Source organism: Pan troglodytes, chromosome 16, assembly GCF_028858775.2.
Source record: "Pan troglodytes isolate AG18354 chromosome 16, NHGRI_mPanTro3-v2.0_pri, whole genome shotgun sequence".
In the NCBI taxonomy this organism is placed as follows: Eukaryota; Metazoa; Chordata; class Mammalia; order Primates; family Hominidae; genus Pan; species Pan troglodytes.
This window is the reverse complement of record NC_072414.2, coordinates 52,451,884-52,466,545: the sequence shown is the minus strand read 5'-3', so window position 1 is coordinate 52,466,545 and position 14,662 is coordinate 52,451,884. Positions and strand designations below refer to the sequence as shown.

The window sequence follows — 14,662 nt, the reverse complement described above, 5'->3', positions numbered from 1 at the left end:
CCACCGCACCCAGCCTGGATCAATTTTTTGACTCTATTTTGTTCCATTAATCTGTATGTCTGTCTTGATGCCAAAACCATATGGTCTTGATAACTGTAGTTTTGTAGTCCTGAGATCATGGGTTCTTTACATTCTTATGTAAATTTTGGAATCAGCTTGTCCATTTCTACAAAAATCTAGGTGGGATTAAAACTGTTCAGCTAGATTGCTTTCCTTTGTTTTAAAAATAAAATCTGATAATCTCTTTTAATTAGAAAGTTTAGTGATTTACATCCATTATGATGACGGTATATATTGATTTGTTTTTGCTTCTTTTACTTTTTCTGTGTGTTTTTTTTTTTAACTCCTTTTGAGGGGATTGACATTTTTCCTAGTTTCCCCCTCTCTGTTGGTTTGGAATTTACATGTCTACTTTGTGTTCTCTTAGTGGTTACTCTTGAATTTTTATAGTCAATACTTCCATTATTCAATATCAACTAGCCTCCCAAACAATATAGAAATCATAGAGCATATTGACTCTCATTACATCCCTCTTGACTTGTATGCTATTTTTGTTGTAATGCTGTTTCTTTTTTAAACTTACCCACATTATTGTTTTATATGGACTATATTTGTTTTAATTTATCTACAGGTTTGCTAGATTTTGGCCCACCGTTTCTTCTCAAACCTACATTCTGAGATTCTTTCATTCCTCTTGAAAACCTGTGTATTCTAGATGTGCCTTTGATGAGGGTCTCTTAATGGTGAACAATCTCCATTTTTGTTTATTTGGAAATCTTTTATCTCTCTTGTTCTCATTTTAGTAAGATCATTGTATTTCATACGCAATTCAAAGTTGGCAGTTACCTTTTTTCCACAATATTTAAAGATAATCCTACTTCTTCATGTTATTGTTGAAAAATGTGTTGTCTAATTGTCATTTCTTTTAGGGCTTCTGTCTTTTCTTACTGTACTTTAATTTTGGTGTTTTAGAGTTTCATAAAAATATGCTTTTTAATAAAATCCTGCTGGCTGATTGTGTTTATTGTGTCTATGGATTTATAGCCTCCATTAGTTCTGGAGAATTCTCAACCATTTTCAGTGATTGCTTCTCCTTCATTTTGGTAAAGTATACATAACAAAATTTACCGTTTTCACCATTTAAGTGTACAGTTCAATAACGTTAAATACATTTACATTGTTATGCAAGTATCACCACCATCCATCTCCAGAACTTTTCGTCTTCCCGAACTGAAACTGAGTACCCATTAAACAGTAGCTCCCTGTTTCCTCTTCCCCTCAGTTCCTGGCAACCACATTCTGTTTCTGTCTGTTTGAGTTTCATTATTCTAGGTTCCCCATATAAGAGGAAACATACAGTATCTGTCTTTTTGTGACTGGCTTATTTCACTTAGCATAATGTCCTCAAGATTTGTCCAAGTAGTAGCATGTGTCAGAATTTCTTTCCTTTTTAAGGCTGATTAATATCCCATTGTGTGTGTGTGTGTTTGTGTGTGTGCGTGTGTATTACATTTAGTTTATCTGTTCATCCATTGATAAACACTGGAGTTGCTTCCACCTTTTGGCTGTTATGAATAATGCTGTTATGAACATAAATGTACATATATCTGTTCAAATCCCTGCTTAAATGTAGAAGTCTTATGTTTCGCTTCCCACCTGATCTTAGAACTGGTTGAAGAATTAGCCCTCAAGCCACCTCACCTTTCGTAGGTTTTCTTACTGCTCACTGCTCTAGTTTCTCCTCTATGTGTTGATTTATGGTTTTTGCATATTTTCCTCACTTTTCACCAAGCCCAGAAATATTTTTCCTTTCCAGCCCAAAATAAAATTTAGGGGGCATTTTTTTATAATGATAGATCTGTATTGTATAAATGCATTTGCTTTTGGTGTATTTAATTCTCAAAGATATTTTGAGTATTAAATACTAATAGCACTCAGTGGGTGAGTGATGGGGAACAGCCTGAATCTTTTAACTTCCTGTGTTCAGTTAGTTATTTTTCAAAGAAAGATAAATTATTAATATAAAACTTTTTTTGCTACATAAGCTAAATAATGATCGTTTAGTTAATCGAATACATACCAGTTGTAAAATACGTTGATAATTGTATAATGTATCAGAGTATAGGTGTAAAACTGTCTTAGATTTTCCTTTGACTCTCTTGCTGTAGTTACTGAATTAAGTAAATTCAGTTAAAGACACTAACATCCACCACAGTTTTACCAGGAATGATGTGCCAATGAATATCTAACAAGAATGGTCTCTATTTCACGTAGTTCTTATTTATCACCTTCCTTTGCATATTCAAATTCTTGTAATAACTACCATAGGAAGGGAATGTTGCAAGTGAAAGTTAACTAATAGTACAAATAAGGAGCAAAGATATTTTGCAGATACGAGTTTGCAGTTGACTCAGATTTTTTAAAACTTTTCCATATTAGTCCACATCTGTGTTAGTTACAAATGATACCATGAATTAAATAGATCTTCCATGAAAAGCATAGATGAAGAGAAAATGTGAAAGATAGCAGGCAGTAGAGATTAGAAAAGGGCGGAAGGGGTTCTGAAACTATAGATGAAAAGATATACTGGAGTAAAGTTACTGATTTGTAACGTGACATATTTTACAAATATGTGAAGGGAGAGGGGATGTAGATATATAGGATAAAGATAATACATAAAGAAGATGTCAAGAGCTTTTGTGACCTAAAATGTTTTCTAAGACATTTCAGATAAGGTTCATTGACAGAAGAAGAAAAAATATGTATCTTAGAAGATAATGTGTGTGTGTGTTTTAATCAAACAACTCTTCCCCACCCCCAACAGCTGTGCATCTCTGAATTGTTTCTATATTATCAGAAGTGGCACATATTATTCTCACAGAAAGCTGTGAATTTTATTAACTTACTGATTACGTTTCCTGATAAGTCATTAATATTTTGAAAACAGTTTGGAGGAAAGAAAATACTAAGTACTCCATCATTTGGATTAGTTATAACATTTCTCATTGATTTTTTTTAGATTATAGGTTAGAGTGACCTGTAAGATAACTACTTCATTAATTGATTGTGCTTGGGAATGTTTTTAGAGTATACTACTTAATTTCTAATTATTCATATAACTGCTTTGATTGCAGAAAAGTGTGTTGAAATTTTTATGTGCCTTTAACAGTTTCTTAAATAACATGGAAAATATGTGTCTTCTCTAATTTTAAATTTTAATGAGACTGCTAATTTTAGTATTAAACATCAATATTGTAAGTAACTGGGTTAAAAATATGAAAATAAAGAATATACAATGTGTGTATTAGTAGCTTGATTAATGAAATCGGGCTAATTTTTGCAATGAATAATTACATAGTCACATGTAACTAAAAATTTTCTTTTTGCATTATTAGAGAAATACAATACAAATGAATTTTTCTTAATTTCTATTTCTCAGAAAATTTTAAGAGCTTGCATTGAACAAGTGAAAAAGTATTCAGAATTCTATACTCTCCACGAGGTCACCAGCTTAATGGGATTCTTCCCATTCAGAGTAGAGATGGGATTAAAGTTAGAAAAAACTCTTCTTGCATTGGTAAGGTTTATTATCAGAGGATATAAGCTTTTTTTTTGTCTGAAATATTGTGTGTGTGTGTGTGTGTATATATATATATTTTTTTTTTTTTTTTTTTTTGGAGACAGAGTCTCTCTTTCGTCGCCTGGCGTGTAATGGCATGATCTCGGCTCACTGCAGCCTTCACCTTCCAGGTTCAGGTGATTCTCCTGCCTTAGCCTCCCGAGTAGCTGGAATTACAGGCGCCTGCCACCAAGCCCGGCTAATTTTTGTATATTTAGTAGAAGTGGGGATTTCACCATGTTGGCCAGGCTGGTCTCGAACTCCTGACCTCAGGTGATCCACCTGCCTCAGCCTCCCAAAGTGCTGGGATTACAGGAGTGAGCCACTGCACCTGGCTCATGTATATTTTATATAGACATTGTATTTAAATTTTAAGCAATAATTAGATAACTTTTAAAATATGTAATACCAATCTGTTTCCCTTTCTTTTTATTCTGTGGATAGAAATACTTGATGTTTTTAAGAATGTCACTACTTTGTTCCTTGATTTTCTTTTCTTACCACCCATCTGAATGCCCCTGAATACAAGCAGAAAGCCCCTTTTTTTAATGGGATTTTATTGACAAACATATTGGAAATAAGTGTGTGGAGAGGATATTTTGGAGTTTCTACCATCCCCTGTTATGATTTGTATCTCCTGAAAGGAGAGGATAGACTTTAAAGTGGCAGGAAAAATTCTATGAAACTGGCCTGGTATGATGGCTCACACCTATAATCCCAGCACTTTGGGAGGCCGAGGCAGGCGGATCACTTGAGGTCAGGAGTTTGAGACCAGCCTGGCCAATATGACGAAACCGCGTTCCTACTAAAAATACAAAAATTAGCTGGGCGTGCTGGCACACACCTGTTATCCCAGCTATTCGTGAGGCTGAAGTGAGAGAATTGCTTGAACCCAGGAGGCAGAGGTTGCAGTGATCTGAGATCATACAACTGCACTTCAGCCTGGGCAACAGAGTGAGACTTAGTCTCAAAAAAAAAAAAAAAAAAAAAAACCCACAGGTAGTGGTTGTTAAGCAAAAACATGAATATCTTGGCATAAAGTTTCTAAATCTGATGTTTACATTTAGTAGAATTATAAAGTTCAAGTTAAGAGTTTCATATGATGAAAGATACTTTTCTTAGAAAAAAATGCATTGCGATTTTTGCAATAAAATGATTTTTTTTTCATATTTAGGGCAGTGTAAAATATGTGAAAACAGTATTTCCCTCAATGCCTATAAAGTTGCAGCTCTCAAAGGACGATATAACTACCATCGAAACGTCAGAACAAACAGCTGAAGCTATGCATTATGTAAGTACCAAGGCAACGTTGGATCTTCCTAAATAATCTTTTATATCTCACAAAATATATCTAACCCGATTGTCCCAAAGTCCCCTTTCTGACTTTTTTTGTTCTTTATTGAAGAAATTTTCAATAAGTATAACCAAGTAACAAATTACTTGTTGTTTTTCAGGATATTAGTAAAGATCCAAATGCAGAGAAGCTTGTTTCCAGATATCACCCTCAGATAGCTCTAACTAGTCAGTCATTATTTACCTTATTAAATAATCATGGACCAACGTACAAGGAACAGTGGGAAATTCCAGTGTGTATTCAAGTAATACCTGTTGCAGGTTTGTAATTTGCTATGTCAAATAATGCTCTCAAAAAAGAGAAGTTGGACTGCATGTTCTCACTCATAAATAGGAGTTGAACAATGAGAACACATGGACCCACAGAGTGAAACAACACACACCGGGGCCTGTCAGGGGATGGGGGGCAAGGTGAGAGAGAGCATTAGGACAAATACCTAATTCGTGCAGGGCTTAAAACCTAGATGACAGGTTGATAGGTGCAGCAAACCACCATGGCACATGTATAGCTATGTAACAAACCTGCCCATTCTCCACATGTATCCCCGAACTTAAAGTAAAATTTTAAAAAAAGAAAAAAGAGGTTGGAACCATTTCATTTCAGCTGTCTAAATATAGATGGTCAGTTGTCAGATATCAAAGTACTGATTTAAGGAGGATGTAAGTTTGACACATTCAGTAAAACTTTTTTATGTGTAAAGCTACTTTAGGCTCAGCACTACTAAATGAATTAATTAGGTCTATAGCACCTGTAGTCATGTTTAAGGGTGAGAGTTAGAGACAAAATGATGGCATAGGGTGGCCAAGAAATACATGAAATGGTCAGGTTGTTCTGTCTTTCACTGAAATGAAAGGAACGTAGTACTTTAGTAGACAACCTCAAATGGGTGAGTTTTTATGACTTATTTACTTGTTCATTATCGGAATTTGGAATAACAGTAAGGCTATACATATAAGCAATAGGGTAGTCTTTCTTTTGACAATAAAATTAATATTTGCATATTCCTGTATATAAGAAATTATGTCCATACTGTTTTGATATTTAATTTTTTAAATATCTTTCAGAGTTAATATATGTCACAGCATAAATACAATAAATGAAAGACTATGTCTATTGAAACAAAACTACAAATTAGAGTTAAATGTAATATATTCTATGTGGTAAATATTTCATCACTTTTTGCAAGTTCCTATAAGAAACTGAGTAATAATGACAGTAAGAATATAATAGTAAAAACCAGAAAATCCTTTTTAAACATTGCTAGAAAGACATTTTTCTCCTGCCAGTTGGATTTTCTTGCCCTTATATTTCTAAAGGACTTTAATATCTGCTAGTCTAAGGGTAGCAAATATATGGGACATGTGCTGCCATTCTCCTGTGTCTCTTTGTTTGGTGATCCTCATGTCATACATCCTGTTTTTAAAAAATATATCACAATTAGCTACTAATCACCTCTTTTCTTTGGTTTCTGTTTTAAGGTTCAAAACCAGTTAAAGTAATATATATTAATTCACCACTTCCCCAAAAGAAAATGACTATGAGAGAGAGAAATCAAATCTTTCATGAAGTTCCGTTAAAATTTATGATGTCCAAAAACACATCTGTTCCAGTCTCTGCAGTCTTTATGGACAAACCTGAAGAGTTTATATCTGAAATGGACGTATGTAATGCTTTTTTTTTCCCCTAAGGGGAATGTACTTGTTTATCCTTTTGAAGCATAAAGTTTTATTGCAAATCCCTAAACCTAGTAGTTAAAAATACAGGCTTTAGATTCAAACTGAAATTGAATTTTGAGTCTAGCTAGACTTTAGGCAACTAACTTAACCTCCCTCAGCCTAAGTTTTCTCCTTTCATACATGAAAGGAAGTAGTACCTACTTGACGAGGTTATTATGAGGGTTAAGTTTGATATTTTATGTTAAAGGCTGAGCACGGTTTTTAGTTATGTATGTAGTGAAAACTCCTTGATGGTGGTGGTTAATATGAGGTTTTGTTTAATTGGTCTCATTCATATTCAAGAGTTTTATTTTTTTGAGATGGAACCTCACCCTGCCACCCAGGCTGGAGTGCAGTGGTGCGATCTCTGCTCACTGCAACCTCCGCCTCCCGGGTTCAAGCGATGCTCCTGCCTCAGACTCCCGAGTAGCTGAGATTACAGGTGTGCACCACCATACCCAGCTAATTTTTTGTAGTTTTAGTAGAGATGAGATTTCGCCATGTTGGCCTGGCTGGTCTCAAACTCCTGACTTCAGGTGATCCACCCATCTCAGCCACCCTAAGTGCTGGGATTACAGGCGTCAGCCACTGCACCTGACCCATATCTAAGAGTTTTTAAGTGTGAAAAGGAACAGGTGAGCTTAATTTGATTGTTACAGAAAGTATTTTGCCAGATTGTTAATCTTCAGTATACTTAGTAGCTATGTGACCTCGGGCAGATTACATAATATCTCTGTGTCTAGTTTGCTTATCTGTAAAATGGGCATCATGATATTACCTAACTCATAGGATTGTTTAGGTTTAAATGAATTTGTACATATAAAGCATTTAGAGTAACACTTGGCACTCTGTAAATATTAGCTTTTATTATTCTGTATTTTAAAATATTTTTCCCATTATTTTTAAATACATTGTTTATAGAGAACTTGATTCATTCATTCCATAAGTTTTTATTAAGCAGATACTATTCTATGCAGGGAGGAAGCAGCAGTGAATAAAAACAAAACCTGTTTTCCCTCAGACCTTAAATAAGTGGCAGAGGGCCCAGATACAGTAAAAAAGCGGGTAGTGGTAAATGCTATGGAGAAAAATAGAGTACGTTAAGGGGAAATAGAGAGATGGGTGGGGAAGGGGTCATTTTATATTCACGATTAAGAAGGTTTTTCTGAGGATAGGAAATGTGAACAGAAACTTGAGTAAAATGAGGAAGCAAACAAAATTTTAAAATATAAAAATGTTTTTCTTGTACTTAAGAGCTCATACAATTTTAAGGATATTGGCCTTTTGGTTTTTATATTTGTTTATGTTTGTCTCTTTGCCATTTGCCTTTTAATATTTTTATGATACATATGTCATAAAGCATTTTTAACTTATGTTTTCTTCTTACACATTTTACTTTTAAAAATCTGCCTAAAACTTATATTGAGGTGAATGTCAGGCAGTAACAAGAAGAAACATGAGGTAGGTTAAGAGGGATGAAAATTGACAGTGGCTTCTTTCAGTAATGGTAGACCAGGTAATTTGGACCCTCCTTTTATTGATGACATCTAAAAAAGCTGGACAAATATTAAAATGTCTTTCTTAGAAGTATCAAAAAGCTAACAAGATAGTGAGGAATTGTAGGGCTGAGATACTGAAGAAAACAGGATTCCCAGAAGGTAAGCCTATTACTTAGGGTCATTTTTTCCTTGGATTATATGTGCCAGTTCTGAAGAGGCAACTAAGAAAATGAACTGTGCTTTTGGCAGCATCATAGGACTAGGGGGATAAAAGGAAAACTTCAGTTTTCCACCAAGGGCCTGGACCCCAAAGGGGCTGCACCTCAGGAGTCAGGGTGAACCAGAAGTAAATGAGCTTTCTCTGAAATTACAGCCTGAGTTTTCAGGCCCTGAACTTGGAGTAAAATGCTTTTTCTGGATTGTGCAGGTAAAAGTAAGTAAAAATGAGAGGATGATAATGCTTTTTTTGCTTACTAGCAAAAGTAAGTAAAAATGAGAGGATGATAATGCCTTTTTTGCCTCAAATTATTATACTTCTTAATGTCTATTAGTCTAATTTATGTTGCTAAGTGTTCTGGAATTATTTTGATTTCTGTAGTCCAACAATTTGGAATGTTTTTAAATTTTCAAGTGCTTGAGTTTATTGTTTGTTTACATTTTTCTTAATGATACCTAATTTTATTTCCTTCTGAACATAGAATAAGAGTATCAGATTCTGCTTTGGTCTATATTGAGATTTTCTTTGTATATTAATTTATAGTTCATTTTTTGAAATGCCCTTTGGATTCTTGGAAAGGGAAAAAGTATATCTTTGTAGTCTGTTTATATATGTATTTTCAATCTTTCATATATATTCTCATCATTTAATATTATTCATACTTTCTGTATTCCTTTTTATTTTTTACTTAGAGACAGTATCTCATTGACTTAGTATAATTGTGTCTCTGTCAAATTTTTCTTTTATTTTTCAGTTTGTACAATAAAAATTTATGACCACTATCTGTTTATCATGGATTTTCTTTTTTCAAACTAGCATTTCTCCCTTTTCTATATAACGCTTCTTGCTTTGAATTCTGCTTTGTCTAACACTTTCATTGCTATTCTTCCTCTTTTTATCTCTTGATGGCATCTGTAGTTGTTTTGTTTTTAACCTTTTTGTGTAGGAATGCCTCACATAAGCAGCATATAGTTTAATTATACTTTTTTACTAAATTTGGTAGTCTTTTAGTAGGAATTACCATTCACTAGCTACCATTTACTGAGAGGCTACTTATTATGTGACAGGCACTATGCCAAGAGATTTTCTATATATAATTTCTCACTTAATCTTTAGAACAAATCCAAGAAGATGCCCCTGCTGTACCTGTTTTAGAGATGAGGCCGTTGAGGTTCAGAGAGGTTAAGTAACTTACATGAGTTGATCTTTCTTACTCACTACTGTTGACTGTTAGAACCTTTCTCTTAAATCCTCAACTGTAAGGCTAGTGGATGTACATAACCAGTTACGAAATTTCTATGGTATTTAAAGTGCTCTGTCAGATTGAAGAGAGGTCTTCTGGTGCTTGTCTCCTTGTAGAGGGGACAGTGTAGTCCTGAATAAGTTAAAGCTGTGTGTAGTTTTTCCATTACCAAAACAGTACATGAAAAACAACATTTATGACTTCATGTCTCAGAATACAATAAACCACCTTCTGTCAATTTTTGCCCCATCTTTTATTGCTGAGAGTTGTTTTCCCTGAGTAGTTGTGGAAAGAAAGTCACTGGTTGATATTAAGGGTGCACCAGAAGCTGGCGACACTTCTCTGGACGCATTAGAAAGCAGCGTCCTCACAGTGGCAGAGGGACTTTCCTCCTGGTCAGCTAAGACCAAGTGTCTCTGCAGGAGCCTATAGAGTAGACATAAATGAAAATCTGCCTCCCATTTGGCCCTACATTTCTTCTTTGTGGTCTTGTCTATTTTTTGATTTGTTGAAATTCCTCTTGAGATGTGGTAGTTTGTAAATATTCCATTTCTTGTGCTATTATAACTTGGCAAATTTGCCTGTTATCATGAACATTTCAGTGGGAAGATAAGGTTAATAATAGCTGGTAGTAGTTTGTTGTCATCTTAAACAAGAACCTTTTACAACCATTAGACTTTTCTTTCTACTTTAAAAGAGCAGGAAGTATGTATGACAGGGATAGGGACATTAAGAGATAGGTAGGGTGGCTTGAAATTTTTACTAATACTTTACCAATTTATTTACATAAGATGTCCTGTGAAGTCAACGAGTGCCGAAAAATTGAGAGTCTTGAAAACTTGTATCTGGATTTTGATGATGATGTCACAGAACTTGAAACTTTTGGAGTAACCACCACCAAAGCATCAAAATCACCAAGTCCAGCAAGTACTTCCACAGTACCTAACATGACAGATGCTCCTACAGCCCCCAAAGCAGGAACTACAACTGTGGCACCAAGTGCACCAGACATTTCTGCTAATTCTAGAAGTTTATCTCAGATTCTGATGGAACAATTGCAAAAGGAGAAACAGCTGGTCACTGGTATGGATGGTGGCCCTGAGGAATGCAAAAATAAAGATGATCAGGGATTTGAATCATGTGAAAAGGTATCAAATTCTGACAAGCCTTTGATACAAGATAGTGACTTGAAAATATCTGATGCCTTACAGTTAGAAAATTCTCAGGAAATTGAAACTTCTAATAAAAATGATATGACTATAGATATGGTACATGCTGATGGTGAAAGACCTAATGTTCTGGAAAACCTAGACAACTCAAAGGAAAAGACTGTTGGATCAGAAGCAGCAAAAACCGAAGATACAGTTCTCTGCAGCAGTGATACAGATGAGGAGTGTTTAATCATTGATACAGAGTGTAAAAATAATAGTGATGGAAAGACAGCTGTTGTGGGTTCTAACTTAAGTTCTAGACCAGCTAGTCCAAATTCTTCCTCAGGACAGGCTTCTGTAGGAAACCAGGCTAATACTGCTTGTAGTCCTGAAGAGTCATGTGTTTTAAAAAAACCTATCAAACGAGTATATAAAAAATTTGATCCAGTTGGAGAGATTTTAAAAATGCAGGATGAGCTCTTAAAGCCAATTTCCAGAAAAGTACCCGAATTGCCCTTAATGAATTTAGAAAATTCTAAACAGCCTTCTGTTTCTGAGCAATTGTCTGGTCCTTCAGACTCCTCTAGTTGGCCGAAATCTGGATGGCCTTCTGCATTTCAGAAGCCAAAAGGACGTAAGTAAATATTTACAAAGAGCTTACAGTGTTTTACTTGTTCTTTTTCCTTAGGTTTTTCTCCCTCGTTCCTTTACTTTGTCATAACCTGTTTTGTAATTGTCATATAGTCACTGATATTTCATTTTTTCAATCTATTGATCAGTATTTCAGCTTCCAAAATAATCCTCTCTAGATATGTATACAAAGGCGTATGGGTCTTGCAACTTGTGTTTATCTAACATGTACAGTGACTGCTAAGCTATAGGTAATGTGATTTGTCAAATTGGTGAAGGGTAAGTGCATCCAGAATAATCATAAACATTGATTGATTTAAAATTTATTTATACTTGGTGTTGGACTGCAGTTTTATACTTTTTGGTTTTGTGAAATAAATCTGCTCCTCAGCTCTGCCTAGATTACGAATAACATTACTTTTTAAACTTTATTTTTCTCACATGGTATGCTGTCTCACGAATTTATACTTTGCCTAGAGTTAGTGAAGGTTAAAAGGAGAAGAACCTTAAAGCTAGGATTTCAGCTCTTACTGCAGTTCCAGTAAAAGTAAACAGAAATGGTAATAGTGTGAGGGTCCCTTAGGCAGAGAAGTAGAAAATTAAAGATGATAGAAGTTTAAAAATAGTTAATTGAATTGTTGTATCCTTGCTTATGATGGGTAAGAGCTAATGTATTTTAAAAATGAGAAATACTATTTTTAAAGGATTGCCATATGAACTTCAGGACTATGTTGAAGATACATCGGAATACCTAGCTCCTCAGGAAGGAAATTTTGTTTATAAGTTATTTAGCCTGCAAGACCTGTTGTTACTCGTACGCTGCAGTGTCCAGAGGATAGAGACAAGACCACGTTCTAAAAAACGGAAGAAAATCAGAAGAGTAAGTTGTTATTTGCGGAGTTAGAATATGATCACATAAATAATCAATAGATACTTAACATGCCATTACTGTGAAGTTTAAATTGTTGAGCACTCATAGTAGTATCTTCAGGTTGAGTTTTGTTTTTTGTGTTTTGTTTTTACTAAAATGCTGAGATCGATTTTAATAAGGGAAAGTGTTTGTATATAGTAGCCATAAATGCCGGTAACATTCATGCTTGGAATATACAGATTGAGCAGCCCTAATCCAAAATTCAAAATGCTCCAAAGTTTGAAAACTTTTAAGCTCCGGCATGGTATCACAAGTGGAAAATTCCACACATGACCTCGTATGATGGGTCACAGTCCAAACTCCAGTCAAAACTTTGTTTCATGTGTAAAAGTATATAAAATATTGTATAAAATTACTGTCAGGCTCTATGTATATGGTGGATATGAAACATAAAAGGGTTTTGTGTTTAGACTTGAGTCCTGTCCCCAAGATACCTCATTATGTATATGTAAATATTCGAAAATCCAGAAAAAAATCCAAAATCTGAAACACTTCTGGTCCCAAGCATTTCAGATAAGGGGTACTCCACCTTTATAAACTTTTTTAAAAATGGCATCATCATAGATTACATCTAGATTGGCACATATATGCCTGTTTTCTCTGGGAATTTGGATTTCCATTATTACATGTGAACTCGAGTTCTTTTCACTTTGGGGCTCTTGTTGACTTACTTTAGAAGTCCAAGTAGAACTTTTGAAAGATGGCCTTTCACACATATGTAAGGTCTTTTCAGGACTGTTAGAAGACCAAATCTCTTCCTTTCTTTTTTCCCCTGTTGTTTCTTTTGGGTTTATAAATATTTTCCTCAGGAAAAAAAATGTATTGCTGCAATTTGAATAATTACTTCTTTTAAAAATTTTTCATATTTGAAATTCTCTTTCAGATTAGTTTGCATTTTTTTGTGTGTATGACTACTGAGTTCTGGTAAATAAAGGGAATCTTCTATATTATAATTGAGTATGTAATATTAAAGTGTGTTTCCTTTAATTTTTCTTGAGGACTTTTTCTGTTGTATGTATTTGTCACAGTACACATTTAAAAAAACAAGTTTTGGTGTCTCTGTCTCTTGTTATCTAACCCACTGCCCAATAAGAATCATCACTGACCACTTTGAATGTCTGTGTTTTGAGGTAGGGATCAGGTGAATCCAGACTAGTGATGTTCTACTATTGATCATTGTGGAGTACTTCCTGACTACTGTATCATATTAAAGAATAACTGGGCCAGGTGTGATGCCTCACGCCTGTAATCCCAGCACTTTGGGAGGCTGAGGTGGGCAGATCACGAGGTCAGGAGATTGAGACCATCCTGGCTAACATAGTGAAACCCCCTCTCTACTAAGAATACAAAAAAATAGCCGGGTATGGTGGCAGGCGCCTGTAGTCCCAGCTACATGGGAGGCTGAGGCTGGAGAATGGCGTGAACCTGGGAGGCGGAGCTTGCAGTGAGCCGAGATCGCACCACTGCACTCCAGCCTGGGCAACAGAGTGAGACTCTATCTCAAAAAAAATTTTTAAGAAGTGCCAACTTTTCCACATTGCTAATAACAGCGGCATGAGGGTTTGACTACTATGATAAACTAAGGCCAACCCATCCAGATCCAGGATGTACACTTTGTCCACCCAAATCCAGTGGACTTGGTGGAACTTGTGCTTGATAATGTTTTTATCTTTTGTTAAATAGAAGGAAGATTATAAAGTCCTAAATTATTAAACTTCTAATTCACATAATTTAGTTTTTATCATTGATTCAAACTTGAAATTTTAGAAACCAAATGGCTTTAATTGAAAACTGTTTGGTTTTAGTGCTCTTTACAAGAGAAACTCAAGGAATGACAAAATTCTGTAGGTTTGATAGTCTCCTCCTAGATAAATGCTATAACATCCCGTGAATTAAAAGATTTGACTTTATTTGCTAATTTTTCCTGCCTCATCTGTGTTAACTAATAAACTTAATAACCATAAGCTTGAACATCTTGAATACATATAGTATCAGTCCTATAGATTGTATTTTCAAGGTTTTATTTTTTTGATTCTTGCTATCTCTCTGATTTATTTTGAGGCTAACCTCATTTCTTTAACTTCCTACTCTGTGAACCCATACCACTTTGTATTTCTTTTTCAGCTTACAGCACTTAGAAATTGTTGATGGCCGGTATCTCTTAAGTAAGAATAGCCTAGGGAAATTTTGGATACCAGTTTAATTCTTGAACAAGACAGCTTGGTAAGGACATTGTAATTCACTTGACTAAGGTGAAATTTGTAAATTTCAAGACATAACCTTATAGAAGAAAATTCATTCTT

General features: G+C 34.8%; 1 protein-coding gene across 17 annotated transcripts in view; it reads left to right on the top strand.

Annotated features, from left to right (window-relative positions):
* Positions 1-14,662, top strand: part of ICE2 (interactor of little elongation complex ELL subunit 2) — a 56,096-nt gene that overhangs the window by 18,927 nt on the left and 22,507 nt on the right. For all 17 annotated transcript variants that reach the window (XR_010151720.1, XM_001173342.6, XM_063795097.1 and 14 more), the window contains 6 exons: positions 3,440-3,577; positions 4,794-4,910; positions 5,074-5,233; positions 6,452-6,633; positions 10,439-11,432; positions 12,133-12,308. Coding sequence is in view for 16 of the 17 variants with exons in the window: in XM_001173342.6 (XP_001173342.3) it covers positions 3,440-3,577; positions 4,794-4,910; positions 5,074-5,233; positions 6,452-6,633; positions 10,439-11,432; positions 12,133-12,308 (1,767 nt within the window). In the remaining variant the exon portion in view is untranslated. The remainder of the gene's footprint in view (positions 1-3,439; positions 3,578-4,793; positions 4,911-5,073; positions 5,234-6,451; positions 6,634-10,438; positions 11,433-12,132; positions 12,309-14,662) is intronic.